At 39.0% G+C, this 12,926-nt stretch overlaps 1 protein-coding gene across 1 annotated transcript in view; it reads left to right on the top strand.

Annotated features, from left to right (window-relative positions):
- The window catches only part of PRKDC (protein kinase, DNA-activated, catalytic subunit), a 384,813-nt gene that overhangs the window by 206,606 nt on the left and 165,281 nt on the right, over positions 1-12,926 (top strand). The window contains exons 45-52 of the mRNA XM_077270465.1: positions 167-239; positions 2,097-2,245; positions 4,184-4,324; positions 4,720-4,839; positions 5,669-5,812; positions 5,932-6,083; positions 8,828-8,959; positions 11,306-11,417. Coding sequence (XP_077126580.1) covers positions 167-239; positions 2,097-2,245; positions 4,184-4,324; positions 4,720-4,839; positions 5,669-5,812; positions 5,932-6,083; positions 8,828-8,959; positions 11,306-11,417 — 1,023 coding nt within the window. The remainder of the gene's footprint in view (positions 1-166; positions 240-2,096; positions 2,246-4,183; positions 4,325-4,719; positions 4,840-5,668; positions 5,813-5,931; positions 6,084-8,827; positions 8,960-11,305; positions 11,418-12,926) is intronic.

Below are 12,926 nucleotides of genomic sequence, written 5' to 3'. Positions count from 1 at the left end.
ACAAAAATCTGAAAAGGGAGAATAGAGCAGCATTGGATACAATAATCCAGCAACATTTTCTTGTGTATTTGAATGACGAGTAATTCTACAATGCATGGTAAACATAATTATGTTCTTAATAAAAACCTTGGATGGTTACCTTTATTTTTTCGGTTCTGTTTTGTAGGTGCCAATGGAACGAAAGAAAAAGTATCTTTCTATACGCAAGAAAGCAAGAGAGGACACAAACGAGGATTCAGGTGTTTGAATTTTGTGTACATTTTTATTAAACATTTTGTCCATTGTATAAGAAGTGGCATACAAGCAAATCCCGGTGGGACTGTGACATTCCTTGCTGGTTTTTCTTAGGCTTTATCTGTAAGCATTGAGTTTCAAAGAAACAAAAAAAATGTTTATTAAGGGTAAAGCAGACTTGTGCTATTTCACCACCAAATTTTACCTTAGTGTTCACCATAAATTCATTGTGACTTTTAATCTAGAACAGTATTATTCTTTTGTACATCAGTATCTTTTAGAACTGGGGCTTTTACTTATACAAAAAACTGTGTGACAGAAGAGATCCCATAAATAAGACATATATTAACAAACTGTGTTTAGTAAGACTTACACTTTATGTAGTTGAGCTCTGCTTGTGTTTATGTAGCTGAGCTCTGCATGTGTTTATGTAGCTGAGCTCCTCGTATATTTATGTAGCTGAGCTCCTCATATATTTATGTAGCTGAGCTCTGCATGTGCTTCTGTAACTGAGCTCTGCGTGTGTTTATGTAGCTGAGCTCTGTGTGTGTATATGTAGCTGAGCTGTGTGTGTGTTTATATAGCTGAGCTCTGTGTGTATATGTAGCTGAACTGTGTGTGTATATGTTGCTGAGCTCTGTGTTTTTATAGCTGAGCTCTGTGTGTTTATGTAGCTGAGCTCTGTGTGTGTTTTTATAGCTGAGCTCTGTGTGTGTATATGTTGCTGAACTCTGTGTGTGTTTTTATAGCTGAGCTCTGTTTGTGTTTATGTAGCTGAGCCGTGGTAGTGTTTATGTAGCTGAGCTTTGTGTGTCTTTGTTGCTGAGCTGTGGTAGTGTTTATGTAGCTGAATTTTGTGTGTGCTTATGCTCCTGAGCTGTGGGTGTTGATTGATGTAGCTGAGCTGTTTGTGTATACAACAAAACTTGCTATTACTTGCTGTAGAGAATCACTAACAAGACATATATTGCCTCCCTATTCTACGCTAGTGCATTAAAATTAGTAATATACATGCCTCCCCTCCTCCCCTCACCATGACACACATGTGGTTTAAGAGGTATTCCCAGCATTGAAAGCTATACACTACCATAGAATAGTTCTCCTCTATTCTTAGTTTTCACTTTCTATGTGACTGCTGGAGAAGGCAGAGTACAGTTCTAGGCTATTCCCGAAAGTCCCATAGAAAATGAATTGAGCATTTGCGAAGTAGGCACACCTTCGCTCCAGCACTGCAAAGCCCATTCTCAGAGTAATTGGGGGTCCTAATCGTCTCCCCCCCCCTCCCCATTGACTAATTATTCCCTTTTAAGTTCTGGGAATACCAATATATTTGCTCATTATTGACATTTAGGTTTGAGGTTACCTTCACCTTTTAATGGTTATCACAGCTTGGAGCTGAAGATGACTTGTCCTCACCGTGAGCCTTTACTCTGTCTCTCAGTAAATATATAGATCTTAGTGCACCTTTCCTGTGTAAGCGGAGGCTGTGATTGTGCAGACAAATCAGCCGTAGGTTTATGCACATACTGAGATCCTCAGGTACGCACCTGCAGTGATGTCCAGCATGAGGACATGAAAGAAGCGTCACGCTGAAATCTCACTTAGATGATGCTAACATCGGCCCATGATGCAAAATGATTTTTTATGTGGTTTTTGTTGTATTTAGTATCCTGTCAAATGTTTCAAAAAAAAAAAAAAAAAATCAGAACGTGCAGCTGCTCTTTGAAATGCGAACGGTTCAGTGTGTGTTCATAAAGCATCATGTTTTTATTTCTTGTGAACTTTATTTTGGTTGAGACGTTAAGGCCCTGGGGTGTATGTAATGTAACTTTTTTTTTTTCTGTATTTTTTTCCCATTAAAGATGAGCCCCAGTATTTGTCTTCCCAGTCTTACATGGCAGATAGCAGTCTAAGTGAAGAAATGAGCCAGTTTGACTTCTCAACTGGAGTTCAGAGTTTTTCTTACAGTTCCCAGGCCCCAGTAAAGACTCAGAGAAGCAGAAGAACACAGGTATTGGGATAAGCCTGTATCCTTATGTGACTTGGGCTGCGCTTCCAGTGGCCAATGACGGCCGTTAAGACATTCATGTTGATACATAGAAGCTGATGGGCAGGCATTTTAATAATATCCTTTGTAGACCGGTTTCTCGCACTTCTCATGACTTGTAATATGTTGGTTCTGTGTGCATAGACTGTCCTTGTTCTCGGCAGCACAGGATGATGTGATGATGAGTGCAATGATTTTTAAAATGAATTTTTTAATTAATAGCATATATTTTTTAATGATCGATTTGAGAAAATATGGCAAAAAATGCTGGTTATTCACAGTAAAATTTGGTGCAAGTAAAAAAAGAAATGGAAAAGTTCTAAAACGTTACTAGATACGTTTCTCCGGTGGCGTGATCTTCTTCCTTTGCGTGATCAGTCATCATCAGGCAGTAACACATGGGGGAAAGAACATGCCGTCCTCTCCTCACAGATCTATACAGCAGAGCTGAGTTATGTATGAGACACCTCCAGATTTCATCTCATTTCTACATTCATTTTCAGACGCCCTTATATGCAAAATTTACCACCTGATTCTGGCTTCAGATTTTTCTTTTGTGGTAGTGTCCTTCCCAGTGACATAGGCTGGATGTGAGCTCTGTGTGTATCCAGGATGCTGCCGTCTTCACTTTTTTTTTCATGTACAGACACACCGATACTGTACATTCCCCTACATGTTCTTACCTCCTTGTCTATATGTTTGTTTTTCTGTGTCCTCCAAGATACTTTTGCCCTCCCGCAGCAGATCATTGTCCAACCCCTTCTTTCCTACTATCATTAAGGCCAAATTCAGCCTCTTTGCGATGGTTGGAGCCAGCTTGGTGTAGGGTGGTGTTGTCATACGTGCTCCAGGAGCATAAAGTATTGTTTTTATGATGATTCCATGATTTTTCACTTAGCATTGATTGAGTCCATGTCATCATATATTCAGTTAGTAAACAATGTTTAGTGTCAAATCACTGGTTTGGATATTTTCAATGAGCTAAAAAAAAAGGGAGTGAACAATCATGTGTGGAAATGCCATCATATTTGCCTTCTTGTTTTGTTGCTTTTTAAATCCTGTAAGAAAGTGGTTGAATCTGGCAGTCAGTGTCTCCCCAACCTGAACTGATGGCTAACAAGCACTAGATTGTAGTATTAGGCCAAAGGGTTTATCTGCCCTATAATAAAAAGGTCAAAATGCTGCTTCCACTCATGGCTATAGTTACCTTTGTTTTCTCATTGGCATTCCTCAGTCATACTATCCACCAGTCCATTTATCACATTACTGTGGCTTTCAGATGCACTCTAACCTAACCTAACATTTTGGTTGAAGCCTTAGTAAGTCCGTTGAATCAAATTTACTCCTGCCTGATATAAGTCTGCCTAGAATATGGAATTTCCACCCTTCCATGACATAATTAGGGGCACAGTTCATCCATATATGCACATGGTCACATCAAATGCAGAATCTGTGAAAAATTGGGTAGTATAATTGCCACCCATTGACTCTATTAAAAACAATGTTTAAATCAGCCATAAGCTTCCGGGAATGATGCTGACTAATTCATAAGTAGGGACTGGGTGCATTATGCCCAGTAATAGAAACCCCAGGTCCCACAGGATATAGGGATATGTGCACTTTAGAAAAGCCAGGTAGGCCGTTAAAGGCACATGATGGTTGATTAAATCAGCCCTCATCCGCTGGGAAAGATGAGGCTCAGCGTGGGAGCCCTCATCAAAGGCAGGGACACAATATATGACAAAATTGTACATCATATGTCGTGAAGGAGTTAAGAAAATGAATATACCGTACATTGGTCTTTTGTTCAATATGGAATACATATCCTCTCTGTCATGTCTAAATGGAGTTTAATTTATTTTCATATGAAGAATGTTTTATAATTCAGCACTGTTCTGACAGGATCGCAGCTCTGAAGCCCAGACCCCAGAAGATATTATGGAGTTTGAAATGGATGAATTAAATCAGCATGAATCCATGGCGCCTATGACTGGTCTGATTAAACACATGCAAAAAAATGACTTCACACCAAAAGTAGAGGAGGTATAGAAAATGCATGTTTTGGATGCCTTGAAGGGGTTGTCTCATGTTAAATAATAGATCTTGAAATAATAATAAGGTCCACAATTGAATTACCGTATATACTCGTGTATAATCCGACCCCCCCTAATTTTGCCACAAAAAACTGGGAAAACTTAATGACTCGATAAGTTATTAATTGAATTGTCTGTTTTATTTGTCCTTGTTCTTTAAGTTATCCCCATTAGCAATTTACTGTATTAGGGAATATTGTCTCTCCGTTTTCTCCCTGTGTGGAGTTTCTGTTGTTTAATAAATCCCCACCACCCTTGGTCTGTGTATAGTCCATTACTGCATCCTCTGTACCTTCAGACTCCTTACAGATTTGTAAAAGCTATCTCCATTCTGTTTGCATTTAGGGTAAAATGCCAGAAGACCTGCCACCATGGATGGCCTTTTTACATTCCAAACTAGGAAATCCCTCCACTCCGTTGAACATACGCCTTTTCATTTCCAAGCTTGTTGTTAACACTGAAGAAGTAGGTGATAAAAAAAATATTAACTCCTGGTTTTTGCACCACATACACCTGTTATTAAGAGTACAGTACTGATTATAACCATATTGCATCAGGTTAATGGTCATTATTATTTTTCTGTGGCCTCTATCTTATTAGGAATTCTCTGAATATTGTTGGAATTAATTATATCATCGGTAATTCCTCTTATTTAACTATACTTTAGCTATCCACTTTGTCTTTAGACACAGCCTCTCATTTTTAACAGTACATTTGAATAACTCTAAAGCATGCACAAAAATGTCACACACAAGTATATCAAAGGTACTGATTGTAAAATCGTTACAAATAAAAATATAAATGTAAGGCGGTGCAGAGAAAAAAAATCCAAAGGAAGCGCCACAATGTCCAAAGTGTTTAGCTCCAAACAGAGACGTTCTCCTAAAACCATATACATTTATGCAATATATATGTGTATACATATCCATGATATGTGCGACTTGTCTAATGCCTGGCTGTGGAAAAGAGGAGTAAAGTATTACCAGAATTCACACCTAAATAAAAATGGATGAAAACCTAATGAGATGGTTAAAAAATGTGATGTTAATTGGTTAAAGATTTTTCTGTTCATACGGTTGGTTTAGTTGAGTGCTCCAAATTTTTCTTTGAGCCTTTCCTATTTTCGAAATGTGTAGTTAGGCAGCTCTTTTTGATAGATTACTTATTGGTCCTTGGCCTCATGCGAAATATGTTTTAATATGTTAATTGTAAAAGTATGTGTATACCTACTTTATCCGAGCATCATAGTACACACTTCATATACCTGTGTGACAACTTGATCTTGTGTTTTTAGGTTTTCCGTCCCTATGCAAAGTTTTGGATTGGGCCAATATTACAGCTGATCGTGTCTGGTAACAATGGTGGAACAGGCATTCACTACTTGGTTGTAGAGACTGTTGTGACTCTTCTTTCTTGGTCTGGGGTTGCTACACCTACTGTAAGTAGTAGCTGAAGATCAGTAAAAATTGAATAAACCCGTAAATAATGACCATGATTTCTAAAGGATTTGTTGCCACATAAATTTTAGTTTAATGTAAAAATATATTTGTTTTTCAGGGGATGACAAAGGAAGAAATCTTGGCTAACAGATTGCTTGAATTTATGATGAAGAATTCATTTCATGAAAAGAGAGCTGTGTATAGACATAATCTTGAGATCATTAAAACTGTGTTGGAGTGCTGGAAGGATTGTCTTTGTATTCCATACAGGTATGTAGAGCGGTTGTAATGGGTGTTTCTTCATATCCATACACACTTAAATGTTTGCAAATCTGCTGAAAATGTGACTTACTGTAGCTTCTAAAATGTTCAGACTTGGGACGGTTTCACCAAAAAGCTCATCTCACCAGCTTCACAGGAGAACGGACCGTGATGTCCTGACTGGCTGGGGTCTCTGGACCCAAACTCAACAGTCTCATGGGGTGTTTACATGCTGAGGAACTTATGAGAAATTACTATCAGAAACACTTGCTTTCATCCCACAGGCATCACAAGGGTTTGGCTATGTTTGGACTTTAATCAGCATACAGCAAAGCAATTAACAAAGGGAAAAAAATTCAAGTGTTGCAGTTCCACCATCTTTTTTTGGGGGGGAGGGGGTTGAGAGAGAGAATGCGTTTTTTTTTTGTTGTTTTCTTTTTTAGTGTTCATTTTGTGGTTAAATAAAGATAAGATGCTCCATAGAGACATTTGCCCCATATAATGCTGCACAAACGTTGATTATGGCCCCATAAGATGCTCCATAAAGATATTTGCCCCATAGAGTGCTGCACAAACGTTGATTATGGCCCCATAAGATGCTCCATTAAGATATTTGCCCCATATAATGCTGCGCAAACATTGATTATGGCCCCATAAGATGCTCCATAAAGATATTTGCCCCATAGGGTGCTTTTCAAACGTTGATTATGGCCCCATAAGATGCTCCATAAAGATATTTGCCCCATATAATGCTGCGCAAACGTTGATTATGGCCCCATAAGATGCTCCATACAGACATTTACCCCATATAATGCTGCACAAACGTTGATTATGGCCCCATAAGATGCTCCGTACAGACATTTACCCCATATAATGCTGCACAAACGTTGATTATGGCCCCATAACATGCTCCATAAAGATATTTGCCCTTTATAATGCTGCACAAATGTTTATTATGGCCCCATAAGATGCTCCATAGAGATATTTGCCCCATATGCTGTTGCTGCGATTAAAAAAAAAAAAAAAAAAAAATTTACTTACCTCTCGTCGCTCAGGCCCCCGGCACTTGCAATATTCACCTGTCCTCGTATGGCACCGCTGTACAGTACATTACAGTACATTACAGTAATGAATATGCGGCTCCACCCCTATGGGAGTGGAGTGGGGTCCATATTCATTACTGTAATGAGCGGTACCATGTGACCGCTCAACGCTGGAAGAAGCTGTCAGCGCCCAGAGAACCAGGGACGTGCAGGGACCGCGCCAGGAGCAGGTGAGTATGTCACAGCCGCCGCTCCCCCGCCGACCCCCCTGGGACAATGACTAGAGTATAAGCTGAGGGGGGCACTTTCAGCCTGAAAAAAATGGGCTGAAAATCTCGGCTTATACTCGAGTATATACGGTAAATGATTTCAAATGTTTAATATTTGTAAAGGGGAGCAGGTTATTTTTTTCAAATATTTTTTTATAATAATTTTTACATGTTTAATAAGTCATCTTGGGGGGTCTTGAAACCGCATCGCAGTAGCTTGAACGCCTGTACAATGTAACAGTGCACATGCTATAGGCCTGGCTTCGTGGGAGATCTCACATGACAGACATGGGGCCCTTTAGAATGGATGCCGATGGCCGTCAGAAGTGACGGCACCTAGATTGCTACAAGGGATGGAAGGCCTCTCATATAATGAGGCCTAAAATCATTAAGGCTAGTTTCACACTAGCGTTTGGAGGAGCTGCGGAGGGCTGCAGACTTCCTCTGTGAAGCCCCGCCCTCGGCCGCACCTCCGCCACTAGCTCCGCCTACTTCTGAATGCGGCCGGCATGCGGCCTGTGTACCTATCTTTAACATTAGGTACGCAGGTCATGCCGCTGTATTCGGATGCTTCCGCATGTGTCGTTTTGACAATGCGGAAAAAAAAATTGCTACAAGCTGCATCCTACGCTGGTCGCCGCATCGTCAAAACGATGCATGCGGAAGCATCCGCATACAGCGGCACGACCTGCGTACCTAATGTTAAAGATAGGTACGCAGGCCGCATGCAGAAGTAGGCGGAGTTGCGGCCGAGGGCGGGGCTTCACAGAGGAAGTCCGCAGCTCCTGCAAACACAAATGTGAAACCGGCCTAAGTGTCGGATGTGCAATACCCAGCCGCGGCCACTAGCCGAAGACGGAGCAGCTCCACAATTGAGTATTTCAAGCTGGCTGCCGCCGCCACCGTGATCAGCGGGGGTTCTGGACCCTGACCGATCAGACATTGGAGACCTATCCTAAGGATAAGTAATCAGTGATAAAGTAGTGGACAACCTCTAACAGGCGCATGAATAATAATTGTTATTATAATAATAATTACTCTTATGTGCTGGGTACATAACAAGGCTGTCACCCTCGGAGCGTCAAAAGCTGCTCTTTATAGTGATGGCACATGGCTGCTATGGAAGGTTGGTGGTCATCTCCAGAGGATATTATATAACACATTGTTCCATTTTATTGTTCCTGGAAAAGATTATTCAAAATTAGCAGATAGACGCAACAGCTGCAGATCATTTATAGCAAGTAAAAAAAAAAATGTGATTTTGGGGGCACGTATTACAGTTTGGCATATTTATTGTGACCTCTGTAAAAAAGAAAAAAAAAATGACTGTATACCTTTTTTAGATGTTCAGTTTTCATTTTGGAGTATCCCTTTTGTTTATAATTGTAATATATACATTTTGCTCTGAGCTTTGACAAAAACTGTTTTATTTCCATTTAAGGGTGCTATATGACTGTTTTTCTGGAACAGACCCCAATACTAAAGACAACTCTGTGGGAATTCAGTTACTAGGCTTGGTGGTTGCTAATAGCTTTTCTCCATATGACCCGAAATGTGAAATAGACTCTGACCGGTGAGTTCCCCTTGTTTTAAACAGGATTTCTGTGTGTTTTATTTGGGAGCCAATATTTGGTTAAATTTAGGGCAATAGATTACTTGGAATATATTTAAGAATTGCAAATTAAGCTTTTTGTATAATTATAATTATTATTATTATTATTATTATTATAAAAAATCTAATGGCTAGCCTAAATATGAATTCTCACACAATAATATGCTAATACTAAACTTGCTGAATAGTGTGTAATCTTGAAAATAAGTTGGTGAATGTTTTGCTACTTTTTGCTAACTGAGATGGCCGGGATCAACACTACGACCTCTTCATTCTTGGGATCAGTGGTGGTCCCAGAGGCATGCCAGTACTCCAATCATGACATGGGGGCATATTCTAACAGCATTACATAATTTTGTAGGATAGTAGTACCCCTTTTGTATTACTGTTTTTTAATGAGATTTTTAAATCCATTATTACAGAAACTTTTGCAAAATGTCTGTGTTCTTTTGCCTTTACGAATGTATATTTTTAATTGACTTTTCAGCAGCTCGTGAAAAGCTATCAGGAGTACTGCTTTGTATAATTGTCTCTGACGAAAAGTTAATCATAAGGTTTCTAACTGCAGGCATCTACAGCAATAAACTTTTTTCTAGTGAAACCCAGCAGCTCATGATGAGTTTCGTTACAGCGGCACTTCATAGGAAACTAAAACTTTCTCCGTTCCCATTTTGATCAGTAAGGTAGCCATGTACATGGATGTGTGCTGAGTTCTTCACTGGTCCCTATTAGAGTTTACGTTAGGACCCTCCACTGTAGATTTGGTTTAGACTTCGGCTGGTGGTCACCCACTGCATCACCAACATCTAGATCCAGCTACATTTACATAATGGTGTCTTGAATGATTCAGAGCCCAATCATTGAGCAGCGCACAGGAAAAGTTTATTTCTGGTATATAAAATTATTTTCCTCCTCCTATTTTCTGTCAGAAAGAAGAAAAGCTGTGACAGAGTAAAGACATAAATTGGCAGAAATGAATTTATTACACCCTTTCTGCCTGTTCTGCATTATAATGGCATAATCCCTACCATTTTACTTGTTCTAGTGCTATTAAGTAGCCCAGGCTGTTAATCTCAAAGACTATCCCTTTACTTTGACAACTAACTGAAATATTGTCTTTATTGATCCTGAACAGACGCTCATCTAAAACTAAAGTAGGATCTTTGTTCTTGGCATGTTATAGTGGCATCATCTGTTGTACGGGGCACATCTTCTCTGCATTTTTATGCGCAGAACATTTAACTGACTTGTCCAATACTCACACAACCCCTTTTCAATCAGTATATTCCCTCATGTAATATAATAACCTGTACTCCCCTCCAATGCTAGCAACGCTTCAGAGAAGATGGCGCTGGTCTCCCGGGGCCCAGCAGTCAATCAGCGGCTAATTACCTTAGATAAAACTTTAATGTGGCAGATGTGAGAGCTGCTGTTGTTCTGTCATCCTCAGGACTGCAGTTTTCTCCAAAGGAAGTGAGAGTCAACTGATTGTTAATTGGCTGCAGGGCTCACGTGGCATAACTGTCACGCAAGCCCTGGGATAGCCAGTTCTGACATCATTGAAGCGGTGTTGGCACCAGAGGTGAGTATAGGTTGTTACTGTTTTACGTGGGGCAATATACTGATTGAGAAGGGGTTATCTTAGCAGTGGATAACCCCTTTAAAGGATTTGATTTTAAGGTGAATATTATTGATTGACCCAAATACCTTAGAACAGTACGTTGTGAAAAAAAAAATCTTATTTTTGTATGTTTTCAATAGTTATTAAATCATTGATGGCATACAAAGTAAAAAGATTAATTTCCATTTGAAACAGTAGGAAAGAGCTATGTACCTTGAAAAAAAACTTAAAAACATTGAAGTAAAATTTTACACTCTACATGTCCCAAAATTTGCTGAGCCATGAATGGCAAAAAATTGTTTTTTTCTAAAAGCAGATAACCCCCAATTCATCATTGCCGTTTTCAATTTTTCTGGAGAAATTTGCTCTTTTTTGTGAGTTTATTATGAGTGCCTTCTTTTTGATACGCTTTAAGCCATTTTTTAAGTTGTTGTTGTTTTTTTTTTTTTTTTTACAGCTTTACTTTTTCAGATTACCACCCCCTTAACCAAGGGTAGATGGGTATTTTCAATGTTTAGTCTTACTGAAGACCTGGCACAGCATTAAGGCTTTGGCTAGAGCCAGTTGTCTAAAAGTCAGATACAGCAGAGATAGTTTATGGGGGAATATGACTGAGCTTTCTGAGACATACATACATAAATATTATTGGTAATATAATCTGACCTCAATGATTATCTCTTATTTAGTTATTTTCAGGCTCTTGCCAATAATGTTACCTTCACAAGGTTTAGAGAAGTTTATGCTGCAGCCTCAGAAGTCCTGGGACTCGTTCTTCGACATTTTGCTGAAAAAGAAAAAGTAGGTCAAGCTTGTGTTTCTTGCAATTTATTAGCGTAATGCACATGATCAGCGTTGTATATATAGTTATATTTATTTACAGCGGCTGCAGTCATTTCATTTCTCCAATACTTCATATCAATAATGTATGTACAATTTTAAAGACTGACTTGATGGTGTTTTATTATTACAATACCTTGTATTTTTTTCTAGTACATGTTGTACCTTTCTGGTATACTGTGCAGAAATCAGAAAAAGCTTCTGTTCTGATCTTCGTGGCTCATCATACAAGCCACTTTGTAATCTACTACATATTTTGGCTCGAATCATTAAGACTGGCATTTCGTACCCCAGTCTCAGTGAGTGGCATTCAGGAATGAAATGGGCCAAATTCATTAAAAGGCACATGCCACTTAAAGAGAACCTATCACCATGCAAGCATCATGTTATAGAACAGGGGGAGCGGAGTAGATTTATATATGTTTGTGACAAAAGATTCAGTTTAATCTGTGTTTTAACTATTTCATGACTCGACCATTTACTCCCCTGGCTAGGTTCACTTTAGAGTTTTGCATGCGCAAATCACTCTATAATTGTTTCTCATTTGGATATTGAAATAATTTTTGCCTTTTTTCTTCACGAAACTTAATTTGTCATTTTTGTATTCTTTTTTTTCCTGATATCAGAGAAATTAGGAAATATGTGACATTTTTTATATTTTTGTTTATTTTTTTTTACCGATCACTAAGGACCGCTAAAAAGATTTTAAATTATATCCAATATATAAAAATAATTTCAAAGGAAAAGGGAACATATGTTTGGAGGCAAGCTTAGAATCTGCAATTCTTACTGGCAGTGTATATATATTTTTTTTCATTCATTTTATACACTTTGACCCCCTCCTTAGATTTTAAGAAACCTTTGTTGGGGTCATTTTAACATATATTTATACTTTTTTTTTTTTTCTGATTTGCCTCCTGTAGTTGGGGCTGGTAAAGTATACTGGCTGCACAACAGATCTGTATTTGTTTCCTAGGACCCCACAACTCCTGTTCCCTCTCTTCACCTAGTGGTCACATGGTCACTGGGTGCAGGGAGGAAGCAGGGTAAGTGCTTGCTAAACTATATACTTAGTGCTGGTTCAGCGGTATAGAGAAGGTAAACATGGTTATAAACAATGCTATCTTTGTTTGGGAAGTCTGGCTGAGTGTGACAGCAACTTCCTTCACCTCCGTTTCACAATCTAGTGAAAGCTACTTTGACTGCACTGACGTTTAAAACTTTTCAGTACTTACCGGTCATTCATTTCTGTAGTGCCTTTGATTCCACAGAGCTTTAAACACTGTACATCCTCATCACTGTCCCCATTTGGGCTCACAATCTACATTCATTACTATCAGTATATCTTTGGAGTGTGGGAGGGATTCGGAGAGCCTGAATGAACTGCACGCAAAACACGGGGCGAATATACAAACTCCTTGCAGATGTTGTTCTTGATGGCATTTGAACTCAGGATTCCAGTGTTGACCT

This window comes from Ranitomeya variabilis, chromosome 6, assembly GCF_051348905.1.
Source record: "Ranitomeya variabilis isolate aRanVar5 chromosome 6, aRanVar5.hap1, whole genome shotgun sequence".
Taxonomy (NCBI): domain Eukaryota; kingdom Metazoa; phylum Chordata; class Amphibia; order Anura; family Dendrobatidae; genus Ranitomeya; species Ranitomeya variabilis.
Note: the sequence above shows the minus strand (reverse complement) of the source record. Positions and strands in the feature narration are given on the sequence as shown.